Source organism: Triticum dicoccoides, chromosome 4A (assembly GCF_002162155.2).
Source record: "Triticum dicoccoides isolate Atlit2015 ecotype Zavitan chromosome 4A, WEW_v2.0, whole genome shotgun sequence".
Classification (NCBI taxonomy): Eukaryota; Viridiplantae; Streptophyta; class Magnoliopsida; order Poales; family Poaceae; genus Triticum; species Triticum dicoccoides.
This window is the reverse complement of record NC_041386.1, coordinates 587978951-587998645: the sequence shown is the minus strand read 5'-3', so window position 1 is coordinate 587998645 and position 19695 is coordinate 587978951. Positions and strand designations below refer to the sequence as shown.

The window sequence follows — 19695 nt, the reverse complement described above, 5'->3', positions numbered from 1 at the left end:
ACTAGCGCTACTGGATTTCTGGAACCCTAGATGAGATTGGAAGAGGAGGCTCTAATTACCATGTGCGACTAGGCGGAAGCGTCTTATCTCGATGTGAGGGACGCGTTACGTGTTATATGGAGTAGGGGCGCCGCACCTCCCTGATAGCGCATACATGCGGTAGTTTAGATCTTTTAGGAAGATTACATCTTGGGAGGAAGAGATAAGAGAGAGGTTACAATATGAGATATGAGATAAACATCCAAACAACTTACTCTATCTATCTCTACCATGCGCCGGTGTAGGGCTCAATGAACGTGACATGTTTACATGTTTGACACACGCTTGCCTTCTGCTTTCAACAACAAAGAATATCACAAAAGTTTCATCTGTTTCATTGAAGTGATATGAAGGCCCATGTGTGCATGAGAACCACTCTAAAATTTCTGAAATACCAAAACGATTCCCGACATAAGGTTCAGTCACACATTGCTAAAGCAAGGAGGTAGAGATCAACTTATAAGCTAGGTGGCCAGGTGGGTCTCATATCATGTTGTAAAATACTAAAAACACATGTTTCAAAAAAAACAATAGTACAAACCCACATAGCATTGAACCACGTACACATAGTGTGTGTGCTTGCCTGAATTGCAACATGTATAGTCATTATGTTTTTGGCGTGCATGCACGTGTCCTACCCAATAACATTGAGAAAGTCATCAGTAACGTCTCCAATCTTTAGTTCCAGCTTGCCTTGCATCCATCCTACCGTCCTTCAAGATTTGTGATGGTCAGCTCGACGTTGCCGGATGTGTCCTCCTGCACGTTGAGAAGGTCCGCAAGAGTGCTCACAGGCATGCAGACCACCGGTCGAAGTGGCCGTTCCAATGCCTTTTGGTGCGACATCATGGGTATTATGGCAGCCATTTGCGGTCGTTGGCTCGGGCTCTCCTGAACGCACAGTAGACCTACTTGGATGCACGTCGCCGCCTGCTCTAGCTCCGCCAGGCTGCAGCCATCACGCACGGCTGGGTCAAGGAGCTCGAGGCTCTTGTTTTCCTCGAATAGCATCCATGCCTGCAAAAGGATTATTGTGCTTGTGCTTGTCAATGCGATTTGTGGGGTTCAATGTGATTCTATCATGGTGTATTTCTTGGTTCAAACAAATTGGTTGGGAGTTTGGCAGTCTAGGCACGCTATTTCGAGTTTGTGTTAAATTTATAAAATCACACAAAACTCATTTTGACTGTTTGAATTCAGTTGCAGGAAGTAATTCACTTACGTGAGCTATGAGGTTGAAACTTCGTTGGTTCCTCCTCCCACTGATGATCTCCAGCAACAACACACCGAAACTGTACACGTCTTGCATGAACGAAACCATTCCGTCCATGGCGTACTCTGGTGACATGTAACCGCTGCGCCACACATGGGCGTCATGCAAAATCAGTCAAGAAATCGGGAGAGGATACACTTGAAAAGAAAAGGAAAAAGTCAAGGTAACTATATAGTACTTCTCCACCGTTTGTGTTATGCAAGGTTTGCAGTTCTTACTATGTCCCAACAATCCTTTCTGTGACCTGATCATCGCCGATGCTGCTGAACAACTTGGCGATCCCAAAATCCGATATCTTGGCCACCATCTCCCGATCGAGGAGAACGTTAGCTGCCTTGAGATCTCGGTGGATCATCGTGTGCCTCGAGTCCTGGTGAAGGTAGAGAAGCCCTCTTGCAACACCGAAGATGATGTCCATCCTAGTTCTCCAGCTCAAGTCAGCGCGCCTCCTTGGATCTGTTGGCAAATTTACACAATTAAATTTCTCATCATAAATGGTAGTAACTGGTATACTGCAGTTAGCCAGACACGTCATACATACCAAAAATGAAAGTGTCCAAGCTCTTGTTGCTCATGTACTCATAGACGAGTATCCTCTCGGAGCAGTGGATGCAGCAACCGAGCAGGCGTACGAGGTTACGGTGTTGCAGCTTGGCGATCAGGTCCACCTCATTCTTGAACTCCTTCAGACCTTGCACACTGTTTCCTGCTGATAGCTTCTTCACCGCGACTTCCTGGCCATCTACCATTTGACCCTGACAAAGAAAATTCAGGTAATCAATGAGACATTTGTCATACAAGTACAACATGGCGAGCACTATCCGCGTGTTGTCCATACGAGCATAGGAAATTTTCAGTCTGATTTCACATGAATTTTACAAGCATTATCACCTTGTAAACAATGCCGAAGCCGCCGCGCCCTATTTCATTTTTGGGGCAGAATCCGTCGGTGGCGTCTCTAAGGGTTTCGAGATGGTACGTCGGACACTCACCTCTCACCATGTCATCAAACTTGATAACTAAAAGATGGAGAAGGAAGCAACAAATACATGAGCAGCTGATAGAGCAAGTAGTAGTTTCAGGTTATCCTCCTGAAACAAACTCACCAAGGAAGGCGACTCACCTTGCTTACTGCGCTGCCGGATCTTTCTCCAGATCACGAGGCCAAGCGATAGCAGAAGCAATGCAAATGCTGTTATCACTGCGGCGATGATCACGACGAGCTTGCTGGTCTTGGTTGTCTCTGAAATTAAGATGCATGTGCAGTGTAAACGCACAAAAAATGTGTATTCCTTAAGCCATTATACTAGTATAAGGTGCATCGTAATGTGTGAGCTTGGCATCTTTGCCATGGCATAGGATTGACAAGGTCCTTACCTCCAGGAACTGAAAATATCATTCTGTTAATGAACAAAAAGTCTGATCTCTTGACTTCAACCAAAAGTTACAACATGAATTGTTTTTGTGTAACTGGTAACTCCAAAAGTCTGATTTCATGACTTCAATCGAAAGTTACAACATGAATTATTTTTGTCTAACCGGTAACTCAAAAAGTCTGATTTCATGACTCAATTGAAAGTTACAACATAAATTATTTTTGTCTAATTGGTAACTGAAGTCAAGCTAAAGGAGTCATAATATCCTATTAGTTGGTGATGATGGTATGTCTGGCATCCATCTTTTTTGTCTTTCTGGCCATCATATCTACATCTAGCGTATGTGGAATAAGTTGTGCCATTTTTGTAACTCGATATTTGAAAAAAAAATAAACCTTAGTCTATCCAGACGTGCCCATCCTTCTCCTACCTCATCCAAACAGATAAGATGAATTCATCATGTAAAAAGAAGGGATTTTGTGAATACAAATTGGGTGAAACATAACATAAGCAATAGTGATACGTACGGAAATTAAGGTGATCTTGTTTCAAGTTTGTGATTATCCATACGAATCTCTGCGTAAGATCAATGACTTAGAACTTAGATATGCAATATTTATAACACATCTAAATGTGCTTTAGCAAAACTGTCGGTTTATTTTGGATTTTGGATCCGAAGCAAAGAGAGTGTAATGTGTTTATAATTAGTACCTAGGTGAAGGTCAGACATTGCCAGCCTGATGAATAGATCCTGGCCGTCATCGACGAAGCGCGTGTCCATGAGCTCGCCGAACCACTGTATGCACCCAGTCCCGCCACCACGGACGTCCGACGCGGCGAACGCCGTGCAGGAGCAGTTGGACGAGCACCTCCGGCCGCACTCCGCGAGCGATGCGCCGGCGTCCACGCTGCTGCCGTGCGTCTCCGGCAGTTTCACGCCGCGCAGGGTATAGAACCCGTCGCCGCCACTGCACTGCAGCACCGTGCTGCGGGCGCACCCGCCGGACGCGTTCCGCATGCGCCACTCCGCCGGCGAACTCGGGATGAACCCCTTGATGCAGCCGCACATGACGGCGCCGACCGCGTTGCACACGCCGAACGGGCCGCACGCGCCGTAGACGTCGCACTGGTCCCTCGGCCCCGACCAGAAGACCCTCCACACGAGCGCCGCGCGGTCCCAGACCATGCGCTGCATCGCGCCGGACTCGTTCAGGACCAGCCGGGACACCGGCGAGCCGACGCGGTCGCGGTACACGAAGGAGACCTCGTCGGCGGTGTGGGTGAACCGGAACTCCACCAGGTCCTCGAAGGTGGTCATGTCCGGGCAGCCGCTGAACCGCAGCCCGTTCCACGGGCCCGTCCGGTACCTCTTGCGTCCGTTCCTCCAGACGTGCAGCTCCGGCGAGCCCCGCGTGTCCATCACGTACCGGAAGTCACCGGGCGACGGGTCGTCGGCGCTGCGCCACGATGAGGCGGACCACACGGCGCCCGTCCGGAGGTCCTGCCCGGCCCGCGACCCGGAGAGGAACGTGTTGGTCGGGTGGTCGAAGCTTTGCCACAGCACGACGCCGGCCGCGTCCGCGAGCACCAGGTTGCCGTCGTCGTGGAGCCGCGCCACCACCGCCGCCCACGAGGAGTTGGACGACCAGATGGTTTCATTATCGTTGGTGGCGTCGAGGAGCACGAGGTCCCCTCGGCTGCTGAGCGCGACTACGCCGGAGGATGAGGCGTTGAGCGGGCGGTCGCGGTTGGCGAGCCAGACGACGGCGCTCGGGGAGGCGGTGAGCCATATGCCGAGAAACCACTTGGTGTTGTTGGCGACGGAGAAGAGACCGAGCTGGAAGACGCCGCCCGGCGAGGCCAGCCTCTGGTCGCGGCCGATGGCCGTCCGCTGCGTCAAGGTGCCGTCGGCGACGGCCGAGGATGTGAGAAGCAGCGCAGACAGAAAAGCGAGCAGGAGCCGGTGGCGGCTCTGGCTCGGCCTCATGGTTTTGCGCGCGCGCAGCTTCACCGAGAGTAGAGGGATGTAGCAATCAAGACAATAATGCTACACCTACGAAAGCTCTACGTAAGGTTACGTGATGACTAGGAAGCGATCCGACGTGGCCGCAAAAGCCCGCGCGAGAAAGAAGGAAACGAAAAAAGAAACGAGGCCGCGCGAGAACGAGAAAAACTTGCGGTGGGAAAAAAGGTAATCCCATCCCTTTCTCTCCCAACCACCCGACGACGGCCGGCTCGCACAGATCGGCTGGGCGAGCGGCGGCCTGACGCCCAGGCGACGACGGACTCGCACAGATCGGCCCCCCTGCAGCAGCGGCCCGACGCAACGAGATCCCCTGCGGCGGCCCGACGCGGCGAGATCCCCTGCAGCGGCCTCCTCCTCGTTGGATGCGCCATTGCTGGCTCGTGCGATGCGCGGGGAGGTGATGTACTCATCGTCAGCAGCGTCAACGCCGGCTCCTCCGAGGCAGCGAGGCGGCGCTGTGGTCGACCCTAGCGCGGCGTACTCTCTCTTGGTGTGGCGGCCTGGATGATCTCATCCCCTCCCAGCTGATCTCCTGAACGTGCAGTGGGGCGAGGTGGATGTTCTCAGCCCCGCCCCGCCCGGCTGGACCAGATCGACGAGGTACAAGATTGAACACGGTAGCTTAGCAGTTCTGCCATCTCTTGTTCTGAATTTTGTGAAAGTCTGAATTTTGTTCAGTTTTGCAGGGAGAGGACTATAGACGGCTAGACACTCCAGCCTACTACTATCTGCAATTCGACAAGAAACATGAAGTGCAGTTTAACCAAATCATAAGAGAGAAGGTTGCAGATTAGGCTTGTGTCACTGGAAGAGACGAAACTGGAATGTGCAAGTTCCAAATAGATATTGCTTATGTAGTTTTTGTTGATTGTAGACTGTACTTCAAGTTATTTGAATTGGTGCTGTTGTAAGATCTGACCTTGTGTCAATGAAATCAATATACAAGGTTTCAGTTGTGGAAAGATTAAAGGAAACATACATCCTTATGTACCATTGTTCTGCCATTGATTGTTCAAAATGACAAATAAAAAGTACTCCCTCTGTAAACTAATATAAGAGCATTTAGACAACTAAAATAGTGATCTAAACACTCTTATATTAGTTTACGGAGGGAGTATCAAGTTGTTGTCAATTTAGACAAGGTTGACATGGAAGCCTCCTTACACTACATATTCCTGAAGCACATGAAAAGAAGGACATACAATCTCCAGCATGCTTGTAATGTGTGCGCATATGCTTGAAACAAACAGTTTGAATAGAAAGCTCCCAATCATGTGTGATAAACTGGAAGCTATCAATCATGGGAGTTACCCACACAGATATCAATGAAAATTGCAAATGTATAATAATTCTGTATCTGTTATTCTGTTATAGTACTTTAGGGGAAAAATCAAATGATAAAACATAGATTTGTTTACTCGCTAGTGCACGAGTGCCTTTCAACTATTACATTGCCAAGTGCATCGGAATTTTCGTATCCAACATCTTCAAATTACATAAATCATGTTTAACTCTGGTCCGTCGTATTGTTCAGCCCTCCAGTTCCATCAAAGTGTAATTCTGTAGGACCGGACATTGGAGTCGATCCTTGCTGAACTTGAAACAACATGCTTGTATATTCTCCTAGAATTGGAGGCATAACCATTGTCGATGAACCTCCATATGGTATTGCAGCTGTTGGTGTTGGATTTATGTTGCCAGTGGTAGTGCCCACCTCAAATGATCCCTGCTCCAAATAAATTCATATAACGACATGGATTTCTCAAGTGTACTATAAATAAAAAGATGAGATCCAAAGATACCTCAGGTATGCTACTAGAAGCTCCACCTTGCAAATAAACACCTTCCTGACTCTGTTTCAAATTGCAAATCTGTTAACTACAAAGAACAGATGAAAATAATATTGTTGAACAACGGAGAACAAGAATTAGATACCGCATAATCCGTAACATCTTGTTGTACAATATCATCCTCTGGTTGTTTTCTTTTATTATTGCACCTTTTGTTGTTTAAATTTGTGGAGTGAGCCTGAAATAAATGCAAAAATTGTGAGTTTTTAGAAGAAGAAAAAAGTAGCTTATGAACAAATGTAACATATGCAACAATACCTTCTGTTCAGCTTTCTTCTTCTCCTGTTCTGCCTTTTTCTTGTCCCTTTGTTCAGCTTTCTTTTTCTCCTGTTCTGCTTTTTTCTTGTCCCTTTGTTCAGCTTTCTTCTTCTTATCGTTTGCTTGACGAATAAGCTTATCAACCTTCGATTCCTTTCTCAATGAAGGAGGACGTCCAGCACATCTAACAGGTATTGGACTTAGAATAGTTTTACTTGTTGTCTTCCCATCCGATGGCGCATCTTCCTGTGTGCCAACCTGATTCTTGTCATTTTCAGAAATTGAGTTGCTAGAGTACTCAATTTTGAGAGCGTGAAGCTTTTCAGTCAAAGAATTGCATGAAGCATCTGACATGGCGCCTATCTCCGCAATTGGGTAGAAAGATTCACACAATCTATCAAAGCGTTTTGCAACAGGTGTGTCTTCCATGCCGCCATATGTGCATCTGATAAAGTTATGCTTTCTTTTCACATTCTTTTTCCACCGATCATGGATGTATTGTGGAGGAACCTCCTTTATTTTCATGTGAGTGAGCACACATAATATATGCCTACAGAGAATACCTCTGAACTCAAAGCGGCGACATGAACACTTAACTTCAAACTCTTCCTCATTGAAATATACATGGTACACAATATCTTTTCTCCATCCTTTTTCCTTGTCAATTAACACATCCTCGGTTATTTCATATGTTGCTATTGCCCCTTGCTTTTGTATTAACTTTCGATCACAGTACATAATGTCTGTTAGCTCTTCTTGAAATTCTTTGAACTTCGAATTTGTATAGGCCGACTGAAATTGCTTCTCGATGTCAAAGCGTGTGATACAAGGTATAGTTGAATAGAAGGAATTAAAATCAGCAATATTCTCCTTCTCAACTTTATCACGAAGAGCATTCTCATATTGGGTAACAAAATGCTTCAATGTAGTTTTTGCATTAACATATCCATCAAAGAAGGCATTCATACTCTCACTGCGTTGTGTAGTAGACATACCTGCCCAGAAGGCATCTTTCACAAATGCTGGAACCCAGCGGTGTCGATGTTCATAAAGCCCTTTGAGCCATTCATTATCAGCAAGACAATACTTCTCAAGCATATGCATCCAAGCAACTTCAAACTCTGTAATTGTCAATGAATCATAAACTGCGTTGTCAATGGCAACCTTTATGTGATCATATTCATCATACCCACCCAACTTCTCGGGTATCTTCTTCATTATGTGCCATAAGCACCATCTGTATCGAGATTCCGGGAAAACTTCTTCCACACCATTCTGAATTGCTTTTGCTTGATCAGTTATAATTGCTTTTGGTCGACGGTTTGACATACATGTAAGCCATGCTTGAAATAACCAGACAAATGTTGCAGTATCTTCATTTGATAATAAAGCACACCCAAGTAGCACTGAATGGCCATGATGATTCACACCAACAAAACAAGCAAAAGGCATATCATATTTGTTCATCAAATATGTCGTGTCAAAAGTAATGACATCATGAAAAGACTCATACACTGCTCTACTTCTGGCATCAGCCCAAAAAACATTCCTAAGTCGGGATTCATCATCAACATCCATGACACTAAAAAAATTTGGATTGGCAGATTGCATTTTGACAAAATAGTCGCGAACCGCTTCAGCATCACCGCTACCAAGTTTTAACCTTCTAGTTTTCTCTAGAAAATTGCGACAATTTTTCTCACCAAAAGTCAGGTTGTCATGACCATCTGCTGCCACAACAAATGAATTAAAATTCTTGTTTACTCGTATTCCAGCGCGGTCATTTAGCTCAAGCCTTCTCTTGACATGGAAATCTAACTTTTTATTGCATCTGAATAACCGAGATTTTTGTGGACTCAATGTGTGATTATGATCCAAAATCGCCGTTGAAAGATGAAGCTTCCCATCCGGACCACGTGCAATATTAATTTTAGCTTTACATCCTATCCCGGCTGTTGGATTTGGCTTCAACATATTTCTTGACTTCGATTGAGTCTTACCATAGCGAGAGCAAGAAAGTGTAAGGTACTTCAGTTGCCCATTATCATCACTGTGTGAACTTCTTCTCGTCACACCAAAGCCTTTTGCTTTAGCATATTTGATGTAATACTCTCGCACCTCATTCTCGGTGTCAAAGGCCATCCCCAATTCAGGTTCTGCAACTAATGCATCTGGTTGAGCTTCACTATGTTCATGTTCAAGTTCTGCGTTGCGTTCATTTTGTTGCTTAATGCCATCATCATCGCTTGAAATACACATGTCACTTGATTCTTGAACACCAACCGTTCCATCATCCATTCCTATAATCATGAAAAAATTAATTATTGTCATTTGAAGGCAAAACTAAAACTGTAACGAAGTGGCCTAAATGCTGGAATGTTAATAAAAATGATAAAAGGTAGATGAAATACAATTGGATGAAATATGCCAACATTCACAAGAACCCAAGAGCAAGAGTAGCACATAAGCGGAAACACATAAGCTATTAATTAACTTGATCATGGACGAGACGGCGGCCGCAGCGCCGACGGAGGCGAAGAAGCAGAGGCCGCCCTGTGCCGATGACTTGACAGAAACTAAAAAACAGCGGAAGCACACAAGCTATGCATTGACTTGACCAAGAAAAGCTGGAAGAACGATGCAGACACTGAACCTCGGCTCCTCCCAGTCCTCGAGGAATTTGGATGATCGACAGCAGGCGGCGGCGATCGAAAGCAGGCGGCGGCGATCTGGCAAATCAGGAAAAACGGACTGCCTCTCTGTTTCTGTTTTTTCTTGCGTGAATAGCGGCACGTACTGCTTTATCTTTTATCCTTTTTTTCTTTAATTAGCCTTCTCTCAGCGCGTGCGCGGGCTTTTGCGGCCACGTCAAATCGCTTCCTAGTCATCACGTAACTTTACGTAAAGCTTTCGTAGGTGTAGCATTATTGCAATCAAGAAGTCGCTCAGCAATGAAGCTTGGTGATATCGTGATTTGACCATTTCACGCTGGAACTGGTCCTGCTGCCAGCTGTACGCTGAACCTTAGAGCATCTCCAAACATGCGCGTTTCGTCTCGGCGCGGTATAATTCTTTTACAGCGTTAAAATAGTTTTTTTTTGCGGCGGGAGGGACGAAGAAGTTTTTCACATGCACAAAAACACTGCACCCAATCCGGCGCCCTACTTGCACGAGCCCGGATTTTACAGCGTGCACAATCCGGCGCCCAAAGTTTGAAGCCTGGGATACCGCTTTTAGCGTGTGCGCTAAAGTTTTTTATGCGAGCTCTATTTTACAGTTTCTGCTGAAGCGCTGTTTTTTGTCTCCGGCACACAAAAACGATGGTTTTTAGCGCGTCAGGCATTTTTTGGGCGCCTGTTGAAGATGCTCTTAGACCAACTCCAACTCCCAACGGTAAATGGACATCCGTTTTGTCCGGATTATATTCGTTTGCGTCGGTAAAAAGGACATGAGTGTCCGTTTGCGGTCGTCCTCCGGTCATCACGCCCAACGACCCGACACATTTGGCAAAATCATCTGGATTTAAACTTAAATTCAAATCTAAAAAAGACATAATAAAGAAACTAAATTTAAAGTGATAACTATATATTACGTAAAATTCGCGGCCGAACTGTCCACGTGCTTTAAACTTAAAACATTAAAAAATAAACTTAAGCTCCAAAAGAAACCCTCGAACGGACGTCGCCGCCGTCGCCGTCTCCTCCGTCCGCACTACAGTCGATGAAGGGAGGCGGATGCCACGGGTGGGCTGGTGGCGCCTGCAATCATCCGGTGCTCAAACTTTCTGTGAACTTGCACGCCGGCTGTGTTGCGGTCTATCCAGCATCAGTCCAAATGTCTGAGTAAGATAGTCAATTTTAGGTACCTTCATTTTCGTTTCCATGTTCAAACTAATGCAATATGTATTCAAAGTTCCGAAATAAAGAAACACGATTTAGATTGTTGCACACCTTCACTCTATGGAAGAATGAAAATCCTTTTCCTGATACCTCTCATCCTTATGCCGACAGAAATGAAGTGAAATGGGAAGACCATGAAATACAATTTCCACACCTGATATCTTTGTCGTGCTCTACTGTTTTCTTCCTTTCATATGTTTCACACTGAACAATATATATAGCCAAGATGGGAAGAAAGGCGTATGTATATCTGGACAACTAGACCCGGCATTGACGCAACAGTCGTACACCATTTAAAAATGCCAACAGAGCTGCATATACCAGTAATAAAAGGAATAAATCCAAAAGGTATATATGATTACTATTTCCCTTTTCCTTATACTTTCGTGTTACTGCAAAATTCGGCTGCTTAATTTCAGCAATGGTTTTAACATTCTGAAAGGACACATAATTTATTCTATGTTATTTCATAGTGATAAGCGCCTAAAGAAAGTAGTTTTAACAGCTCCATCGGTGCTGATGAGCTCATGGATAAATTTTCGGGTGTTTCATCTCGAGAGAATTTTTTTATTTTGCATTACTCTCTTAAGCGAACAGAACTTGCAGTTTATTTATGTCATGTCTGTTACTCTGCTACTTATCTTACAGTCACTAAGAAGAGATATCTAAGAGTATTTCCAACAGTCAAACTTGATATCTAAGCGTATATGTGAACATTGTATTGCCAATTTCTTGCGTAGTATTTTAAGATCAAACTATTGAAATTCTGATTTTGTGAAACACAGAAAAGCGGTACAGATTTTTGAGCACATTTACTGTTTGGCACATTGTATATCCTTTTCCTGATACCTCCCATCTTTATGCGGACAGATTCAAGGAAATGAAAATACTATGAAACTTGACATATGTCTGCAATGCACCTGATATCTTTTCTTCATGTTTGTTGATGTCTTATGTACCTTTACCAGACTTTATAACCAAGACTGTGAAGACACGGAAGACAAGATTGAAAATCTCAGTGCAGACGCGCATGTAAATCCATTACATGATGGCGGGATCATCCTTGACCCATTGTGGATCGTGAGGCTGCGGAACGGAGCCGGCGCCGACGTGGAAACGGAGATTGCATCGCCCAAGGTGGACGTCGAAGAGGTGGCACCCGCTCGACCTCCACCGCGCGGGAAGAGCTCCGGCCAGCGTCGGTCGTCTGCTCACCCACCGGCACAAGCGGCATCGCGAGCGGGGACGGCGGGAGCACGCCCGCCACCAGGGCCGCGAGCCTCAACGCTCGGGGCGGCTGGTGAGCAGCCACCACCAGGGTCCGCGCACTGGGCCATCGAGTGCCGCGCGAGCTTGCCATCATCGCAACGGCCAGGAATTCACCAAAAGACGGCGGCGCGAAGGAGACCGGCACCTCAACAAGGCCATCGGCCTCTAGCTCGTCGTCGGCAATGTCCGCCCAACGGAACGGCACGGGCCGGGGGATCCAAGTCGGCCTCGGCGTGGAGGGCGTCACCATCGCGCACGCGCCATGCCGGCCGAACACATCAGCACCGCCGGCCAGCTTAGCGGCCAAGGGAACGCCGCGGGGCATGGCGCCTAAGTGTCGCCTTTCCCCAAACCCTCAATGGTCGTACGATTCAAAATTTCGGCTTTTCCCGAGCTACCGCCCATTATAGGGTAAATTCGCTACCCTAGCCGGCCTTTGGAAAGTTAGTAGCTGGGCATGACTGGCACGATCAAGACGGGGAGAAGTATTTCTTCGGAGCCGACACCATCAGTTAGTCAGACAACACCCGATCTTACCTATGACTCTTTTTAGAAACATCGGTTACAACTCAGACACACACGCACACACTCACACCATGACACACACGCACTCACACAACGCCTGGTGAAGACCTAGTGATACTTTATCATGCTGTTGAGCCGAGGAAAAACTCCATCACCTATATTGCATTACTGGAGAATCCTGTGTCCGTTTTATTTGAGAGAAAACCACAAATTTACCCTAGTTTAGGCTCAAGGTGGAGAAATCCATTCCCCGATGCCTCCCATTCTTAAGCTAACATGAAGAAATGAACACAATGGAAACATTGGGCGATGTGACTCTCGTCCCTTGTATTGCGATCATCGACTTTTTTCTCTAAGTGTGTTTCTCTTATGTTCTCCTTTTCTTATTGTTATGGTATTGTTCTCTCGCTTCATGTTTGGGCCCTTTATATAGCAAACATGGGAATAGGTAGACATAGAAAAGTGGGAAATTAGGTGCAAAGCAATCAATATTGTGTTATCATTCATTCTCAAAAAATAAAAATATTGTGTTGGCATTAGTCGTACATAGTACTACCTTCGTCTAGGTGAAATAAGTCATTCGCATAGTTCTAGGTCATCGATTTGAGGAATTAAATATGCGTTACATGTCATGAAAAGTATATCACTAGATTTCTACACGGATGTAGTTTCTAAATATATATTTTTATCACATATAATACATATTTAGATAGTTAAATCGTTGATCTAGAACTACGCGAATGACTTATTCACCGAGACGGAGGTAGTAGATGGGATTATTGCTTAGAGATGGCATATGAGTTACTGCAAATACATAGAAATAAAAGCATGAACTATACACGACTTCAAAAATATTTATTGACTTGTGCATTTATGGTGTTAGAACCTGTCTGGGTCAGAAACGCGGGATTGTAAAATCACACGAATCTGACAAGTATGCAAAATAAAGAATTGTGAAAAGGAAAAAAAACATGCAATATCTGTCGTCTGGATAGATCACCTAGAAAAAGAAACTCATAAAAACTGTCTCCCTCCTACATGGACGAGTTTGAAAATGAGGTTTGAGTTGATGTTTAAATTTCTTTGCAATTGAGGCATACACAGCCAATCCATAGATTTTAGTAGAGAGGCAACTAATATTTATGAACATTGACTGGCCAAATATTACTAGTTTTGATAGCATTCACAGGAAAAATATTATATGAGACCAGGTCTCACGGTTAGCAGATGAGACCCGTCCTGATGTATGACACGTGGCATTCACAAATCACAAAGCATCTAATCTCTCTCTCCCCCTTGATTTTAAGTGGGGGGTAGGGGATGCTTTGAGATTTTATGAGCGCCGGGCGTTGTAGATGCCCTTATAGATGGCTATAAGCCGAGTCCTTTGGATTCGCCGGGTGTTTCTTTTTAGACTCGGCTTATAGGATAACACACGGGAAAACATGATTTTTCTGTAGTGGGCCAGCATTCGGATTACGCTGACAGATTTCAAAGAAAATGAAAATACCATGAAACTTGATATATGTCTGCACCTGCACCTGATATCTTCTCTTCCTGAGTGTTGATCTTTTATGCTCCTTTACGAAACTTTATAACCAAGACTGGGAAGGCAGGGATTGGGGCCGGGGATGTGGTATTCGTATAGTAGCCCCCTTTAATATTTGCTCACAGATCAGAGTTACTGCATATATATAGTGTAATAATGAATGAATACAAAATGGAAGCACATTCCAAATCAGTAGTTGCTGGTGCTGGATAGTGAGATGCATCAACTACACACACGAAGCTTGTTCTTTCGAGTTGATCCATCTGTGTTTGCACAAGAAATGTTTTTTACAGAATCACGTATCAGTGGAGTTTCACAGTTTAGAGTATTTTCTAAGCGATTCTCCCGCACTTTTCATCTCATCCAGCACGGGTAGATTACAGAGGAGCGTGACCCTTGCCTCGGCGATTAGAGGCCCTTCCCCCTGTGTGGATGCGTCCATGTTCCAGAGCTTCACCTCCCATACCTTCAAACCCATTTCAGCAGCCACTATTAATCTGATTAATTTCTAGCATCCTTTCATCATTCAGATTTGACAGCGATATGCATCTATAGAAGATAGCTTTACCGGTTCCTTCCACGTTAGTGAGCTTATTAGTTAGACCAGATGCATTATTCCTTCAATGTTTCGTGTTGAGATCAGAATATGTTACTGCATTATTCTCCTCTTAAGCACAGAACAAGTTGCGGCTTGTTTATGCTAATTAATCTGCCAAACTCAGTAAAAAAAATGCGGCATACAGCATGAAGTGGAATTCTGACAGTTGTTTCAGAGTATCAATGAAACATAATACTATTATCTGTAGCATACAGCATGCTTCAGTAAAAAAAACAGCATAATAATCAGTTGGTTGCAGTAAAAACACAGTGGAATCAAAGGGAATCCACGCGAAATCATGATCTATGGTTTGTTTAAGCTCTGCGTGATCGACTACTGCTAGAGAAGAGGTTGACAATTCAGAAAAAGAAGAGGCAAAATAGCAGGGGAAACGAATTAATATAACCTGGGTGGAGCGGCCGATGTGGACGGGGACGGCCCGCGCGAGGACGGTGTCGCCGGCGGCGGCGCTCCGGAAGTGGTTGATGCTGAGCTGCATGCCGGCGACGCGGCGGTATCCTGACGCCATGTGCGCACCCATGCTCGCCAGGCCCTCCGCTATCAGCGCCGACACGCCGCCGTGCAGCACCTTGAACGGCTGCCGGCCGGCCACGAGCGCCAACGCAAACGCAAACGGATTCTTTCAGTTTCAGCACACACACACAAAAGAAAAGAAAAGCTCGCGAGGGGACAGGTTTGGGACTCGCTGATCGGCGGCCGGGTTAGGTAGGTGGCTGCAAGGGAGAAGGACGGACCTGGCAGCAGGTGTCCGTGACGACGAGGCGGCCGGTGAGCCGCGACGGGGAGACCTCCTCGATCTCGAAGCCCAGGGCGCTGAGCGGCGCGTCCAGCTCCGCCGTCTTGGTGCTCGCCGGGGCGGTGGCGTCGCCCATGGCGCCGCGGGCGGGGTTCGTTGGGTTGACTGGCCGAGGCGAGGTGAGGCGAGGCGCGGTAGGGGGGAAAGGTCAGGAGTGGTGGCCGGTAGGAAACTGCGAACGGGTCAGCGCCGCGTATGAATGTATGGCATTCCAAAAGTTTAGCTGAGATTGACAGGCACGGGAGAATTCATTTTTTTGGAGCCGAACCCACCCGTCTTAGAGCATCTACAGCCACAATATACAAATTTCGTTCCTCAAATGTCCACAGACACGCCCAATCAGTGACTAGACGGGCATTTTAGATGTTTGAGGGGGAAGTAAGGGGTCCGCTATAGATGTTCTTACCCACGACTTCTTTTCTAGAAACACCGAATACAGATACACACGCACGCACTCACATCATCACATGAATGCACTCACACAACGCCTATTGAAGACCTAGTGATACCCGATTGTGTTGACGAGCCCAGAAACAACTCCATCACCTACATTGCATTGCAAGGGAATTCGATGAGAAAACCACAATTTAGTCCAGCTCAGGATGATGGTGGGAAAATCCGTTTCCCGATGCCTCCCATCCTTAAGCTAACATTAACAAATGAAGACAATGGAAACATTAGGTGATGTGACTCTCGTTCTCTTTTATTGTGATCATCAATTTTTTTTCTCTAACTGTGTTACTCTTCTGTTCTCCTTTTCTTATTGTTCTCGTGTTGCATGTTTGGACGCTTTATATAGCAAAGATGGGGATATATAGACATAGGGAAGTGGAAATCAGGTGCCAAGAAATCAATATTGTATTGGCATAGTCGTACATAGTAGGTGGTATTATTGCTTAGAGATGGCACTAGTTGGAAGATTTAAGAACCTGTCAGCAGATGAACATGTCCGTCGTCTTGGTGCCCGCCAAGGCCGTGGTGTCCCCCCATGTCTGACTAGCTGAGGCGTGGTAGGGGGAGCTCAGGTGCGGGTTTCCCGCATGCTTGTGCGTGTGGTCACTAGGTGGGGAAATGAGAATTCAACGCCGTGTATGCATGGCTTTTCTGGAGGTTATTAGTATAGCTGAGCTGGACTGGCACGATCGAGATTGGGAGAACTAGGGAGAGAGACGTGGAGCAATAAGGGTCTATTTGGTTCCTAGTCACGTCTTGCCACACTATCTCACATTTTAAGTTAGGTACTTTTCAAATTAGGTGTTTGATTTCAACCATATTTAAGCGAAGATTTTTTCTATGAGAAATAAGCCCATATGTGTTGGAAATATGCCCTAGAGGCAATAATAAAAGCATTATTATTATATTTCCTTGTTCATGATAATTGTCTTTATTCATGCTATAATTGTATTATCCGGAAATCGTAATACATGTGTGAATAATAGACACCAACATGTCCCTAGTAAGCCTCTAGTTGACTAGCTCGTTGATCAACAGATAGTCATGGTTTCCTGACTATGGACATTGAATGTCATTGATAACGAGATCACATCATTAGGAGAATGATGTGATGGACAAGACCCAATCCTAAACATAGCACAAGATCGTATAGTTCGTTTGCTAGAGTTTTCCAATGTCAAGTATCCTTTCTTTAGACCATGAGATCGTGTAACTCCCGGATACCGTAGGACTGCTTTGGGTGTACCAAACGTCACAACGTAACTGGGTGACTATAAAGGTATACTACGGGTATCTCCGAAAGTGTCTGTTGGGTTGACACGGATCAAGACTGGGATTTGTCACTCCGTATGATGGGGAGGTATCACTAGGCCCACTCGGTAATGCATCATCATAATGAGCTCAAAGTGACCAAGTGTCTGGTCACGGGATCATGCATTACGGTACAAGTAAAGTGACTTGCCGGTAACGAGATTGAACGAGGTATTGGGATACCGACGATCAGATCTCGGGCAAGTAACATACCGATTGACAAAGGGAATTGTATACGGGGTTGCTTGAATCCTCGACATCGTGGTTCATTCGATGAGATCATCGAGGAGCATGTGGGAACCAACATGGGTATCCAGATCCCGCTGTTGGTTATTGACCGGAGAGCGATCTCGGTCATGTCTACATGTCTCCCGAACCCGTAGGGTCTACACACTTAAGGTTCGGTGACGCTAGGGTTGTAGGGATATGTATATGCAGTAACCCGAATGTTGTTCGGAGTCCCGGATGAGATCCCGGACGTCACGAGGAGTTCCGGAATGGTCCAGAGGTAAAGAATTATATATACGAAGTGCTATTTCGGCCATCGGGACAAGTTTCGGGGTCACCGGTATTGTACCGGGACCACCGGAAGGGTCCCGGGGGTCCACCGGGTGGGGCCACCTATCCCGGAGGGCCCCATGGGCTGAAGTGGGAAGGGATCCAGCCCAAAGTGGGCTGGGGCGCCACTTTCCCCTAGGGCCCATGCGCCTAGGGTGGGGGAAACCCTAAAGGAAGAGTCCTAGAAGGGGAAGGCACCTCCTAGGTGCCTTGGGGAGGAGGGATTCCTCCCTTGGCCGCCGCCCCCCCAGGAGATTGCATCTCCTAGGGCCGGCGCCCCCCCCCCCCCGAGGCCCCCTATATATAGTGGGGGGAAGGGAGGACCTCTCACCCTTGCCTTTGGTGCCTCCCTCTCCCTCTCCAACACATCCTCCTCCTCCATAGTGCTTGGTGAAGGCCTGCCGGAGTACTGCAGCTCCACCACCACCACGCCGTCGTGCTGCTGTTGGAGCCATCTTCCTCAACCTCTCCTTCCCCCTTGCTGGATCAAGAAGAAGGAGACGTTACGCTGACCGTACGTGTGTTGAACGCAGATGTGCTGTCCGTTCGGCGCTAGGATCTCCGGTGATTTGGATCACGTCGAGTACGCCTTCCTCATCCCCGTTCTTTGAACGCTTCCGCGCATGATCTACAAAGGTATGTAGATGCAATCCAATCACTCGTTGCTAGATGAACTCCTAGATGGATCTTGGTGAAATCGTAGGAAAATTTTTGTTTTCTGCAACGTTCCCCAACAGTGGCATCATGAGCTAGGTTTATGCGTAGTTCTCTTGCACGAGTAGAACACAATTTGTTGTGGGCGTTGATGTTGTCAACTTTCTTGCTGCTACTATTCTTATCTTGCTTCAACGGTATTGTGGGATGAAGCGGCCCGGACGAACCTTACACGTATGCTTACGTGAGACCGGTTCCACCGACTAACATGCACAAGTTGCATAAGGTGGCTGGCGGGTGTCTGTCTCTCCCACTTTAGTTGGAGCGGATTCGATGAAAAGGGTCCTTATGAAGGGTAAATAGAAGTTGACAAATCACGTTGTGGCTTTCACGTAGGTGAGAAAACGTTCTTGCTAGAACCCTACTTCAGCCACGTAAAACTTGCAACAACAATTAGAGGACGTCTAACTTGTTTTTGCAGCAAGTGCTTTGTGATATGATATGGCCAAAGTTGTGATGAATGATGAATGATCTATATGTGATGTATGAGATGTTCATGCTATTGTAATAGGAATCACGACTTGCATGTCGATGAGTATGACAACCGGCAGGAGCCATATGAGTTAACCTTATTTTTTGTATGACCTGCGTGTCATTGAGAAACGCCATGTAAATTACTTTACTTTATTGCTAAACGCGTTAGCCATAGTAGTAGAAGTAATAGTTGGCGAGCAACTTCATGGAGACACGATGATGGAGATCATGATGATGGAGATCATGGTGTCATGCCGGTGACAAGATGATCATGGAGCCCCAAGATGGAGATCAAAGGAGCTGTGTGATAATGGCCATATCATGTCACTATTATTATTTGATTGCATGTGATGTTTATCATGTTTTTGCATCTTGTTTGCTTAGAACGACGGTAGTAAATAAGATGATCCCTCGTAATAATTTCAAAAAAGTGTTCCCCCTAACTGTGCACCGTTGCGACAATTTGTTGTTTCGAAGCACCACGTGATGATCGGGTGTTAGATTCTAACGTTCACATACAACGGGTGTAAGACAGATTTACACATGCAAACACTTAGGTTGACTTGACGAGCCTAGCATGTACAGACATGACCTCGGAACACAGAACACCGAAAGTTCGAGCATGAGTCGTATAGAAGATACGATCAACATGAAGATGTTCACCGACATTGGCTAGTCAGTCTCACGTGATGATCGGACACGGCCT

General features: G+C 46.1%; 2 protein-coding genes across 3 annotated transcripts; both read right to left on the bottom strand.

Annotated features, from left to right (window-relative positions):
* Positions 1–574: 574 nt before the first annotated feature.
* Positions 575–4675, bottom strand: LOC119283711 (receptor-like serine/threonine-protein kinase SD1-8). The gene is made up of 7 exons (XM_037563142.1): positions 3400–4675; positions 2436–2555; positions 2204–2331; positions 1854–2067; positions 1531–1768; positions 1262–1394; positions 575–1056 (listed from the first exon to the last, which is right to left on the bottom strand). The coding sequence occupies exons 1-7, from the start codon at positions 4673–4675 to the stop codon at positions 745–747; spliced, it is 2421 nt and encodes an 806-aa protein (XP_037419039.1). The 3' UTR covers positions 575–744.
* Positions 4676–14282: 9607 nt separating this feature from the next.
* On the bottom strand, positions 14283–15639 carry LOC119287025 (1,4-dihydroxy-2-naphthoyl-CoA thioesterase 1-like). Of its 2 annotated transcripts, XM_037566504.1 has the most exons (3): positions 15418–15639; positions 15069–15260; positions 14283–14530 (listed from the first exon to the last, which is right to left on the bottom strand). In XM_037566504.1, exons 1-3 carry the CDS (start codon positions 15553–15555, stop codon positions 14378–14380), a joined length of 483 nt encoding a protein of 160 aa, XP_037422401.1. In that variant the 5' UTR covers positions 15556–15639; the 3' UTR covers positions 14283–14377. The 2 variants fall into 2 exon arrangements, with proteins under 2 accessions (XP_037422401.1, XP_037422400.1); XM_037566503.1 differs by lacking the exon at positions 14283–14530 and having other exon boundaries at positions 14539–15260.
* Between the last annotated feature and the right edge of the window lie 4056 nt (positions 15640–19695).

Bases quoted from the DNA above. Each gene is read 5' to 3' on its own strand.
- LOC119287025 (XM_037566503.1), bottom strand. From the start codon at position 15,555: ATGGGCGACGCCACCGCCCCGGCGAGCACCAAGACGGCGGAGCTGGAC. The intron at 15,261-15,417 runs GTCCGTCCTTCT...GCCGGCCGGCAG, and splicing joins TCACGGACACCTGCTGCCAG to CCGTTCAAGGTGCTGCACGG.
- LOC119283711 (XM_037563142.1), bottom strand. From the start codon at position 4,675: ATGAGGCCGAGCCAGAGCCGCCACCGGCTCCTGCTCGCTTTTCTGTCT. The intron at 2,068-2,203 runs GTGATAATGCTT...TTTCTTTGTCAG, and splicing joins GCTTCGGCATTGTTTACAAG to GGTCAAATGGTAGATGGCCA. The intron at 1,395-1,530 runs GTAAGAACTGCA...TGTGTGGCGCAG, and splicing joins GAAAGGATTGTTGGGACATA to CGGTTACATGTCACCAGAGT.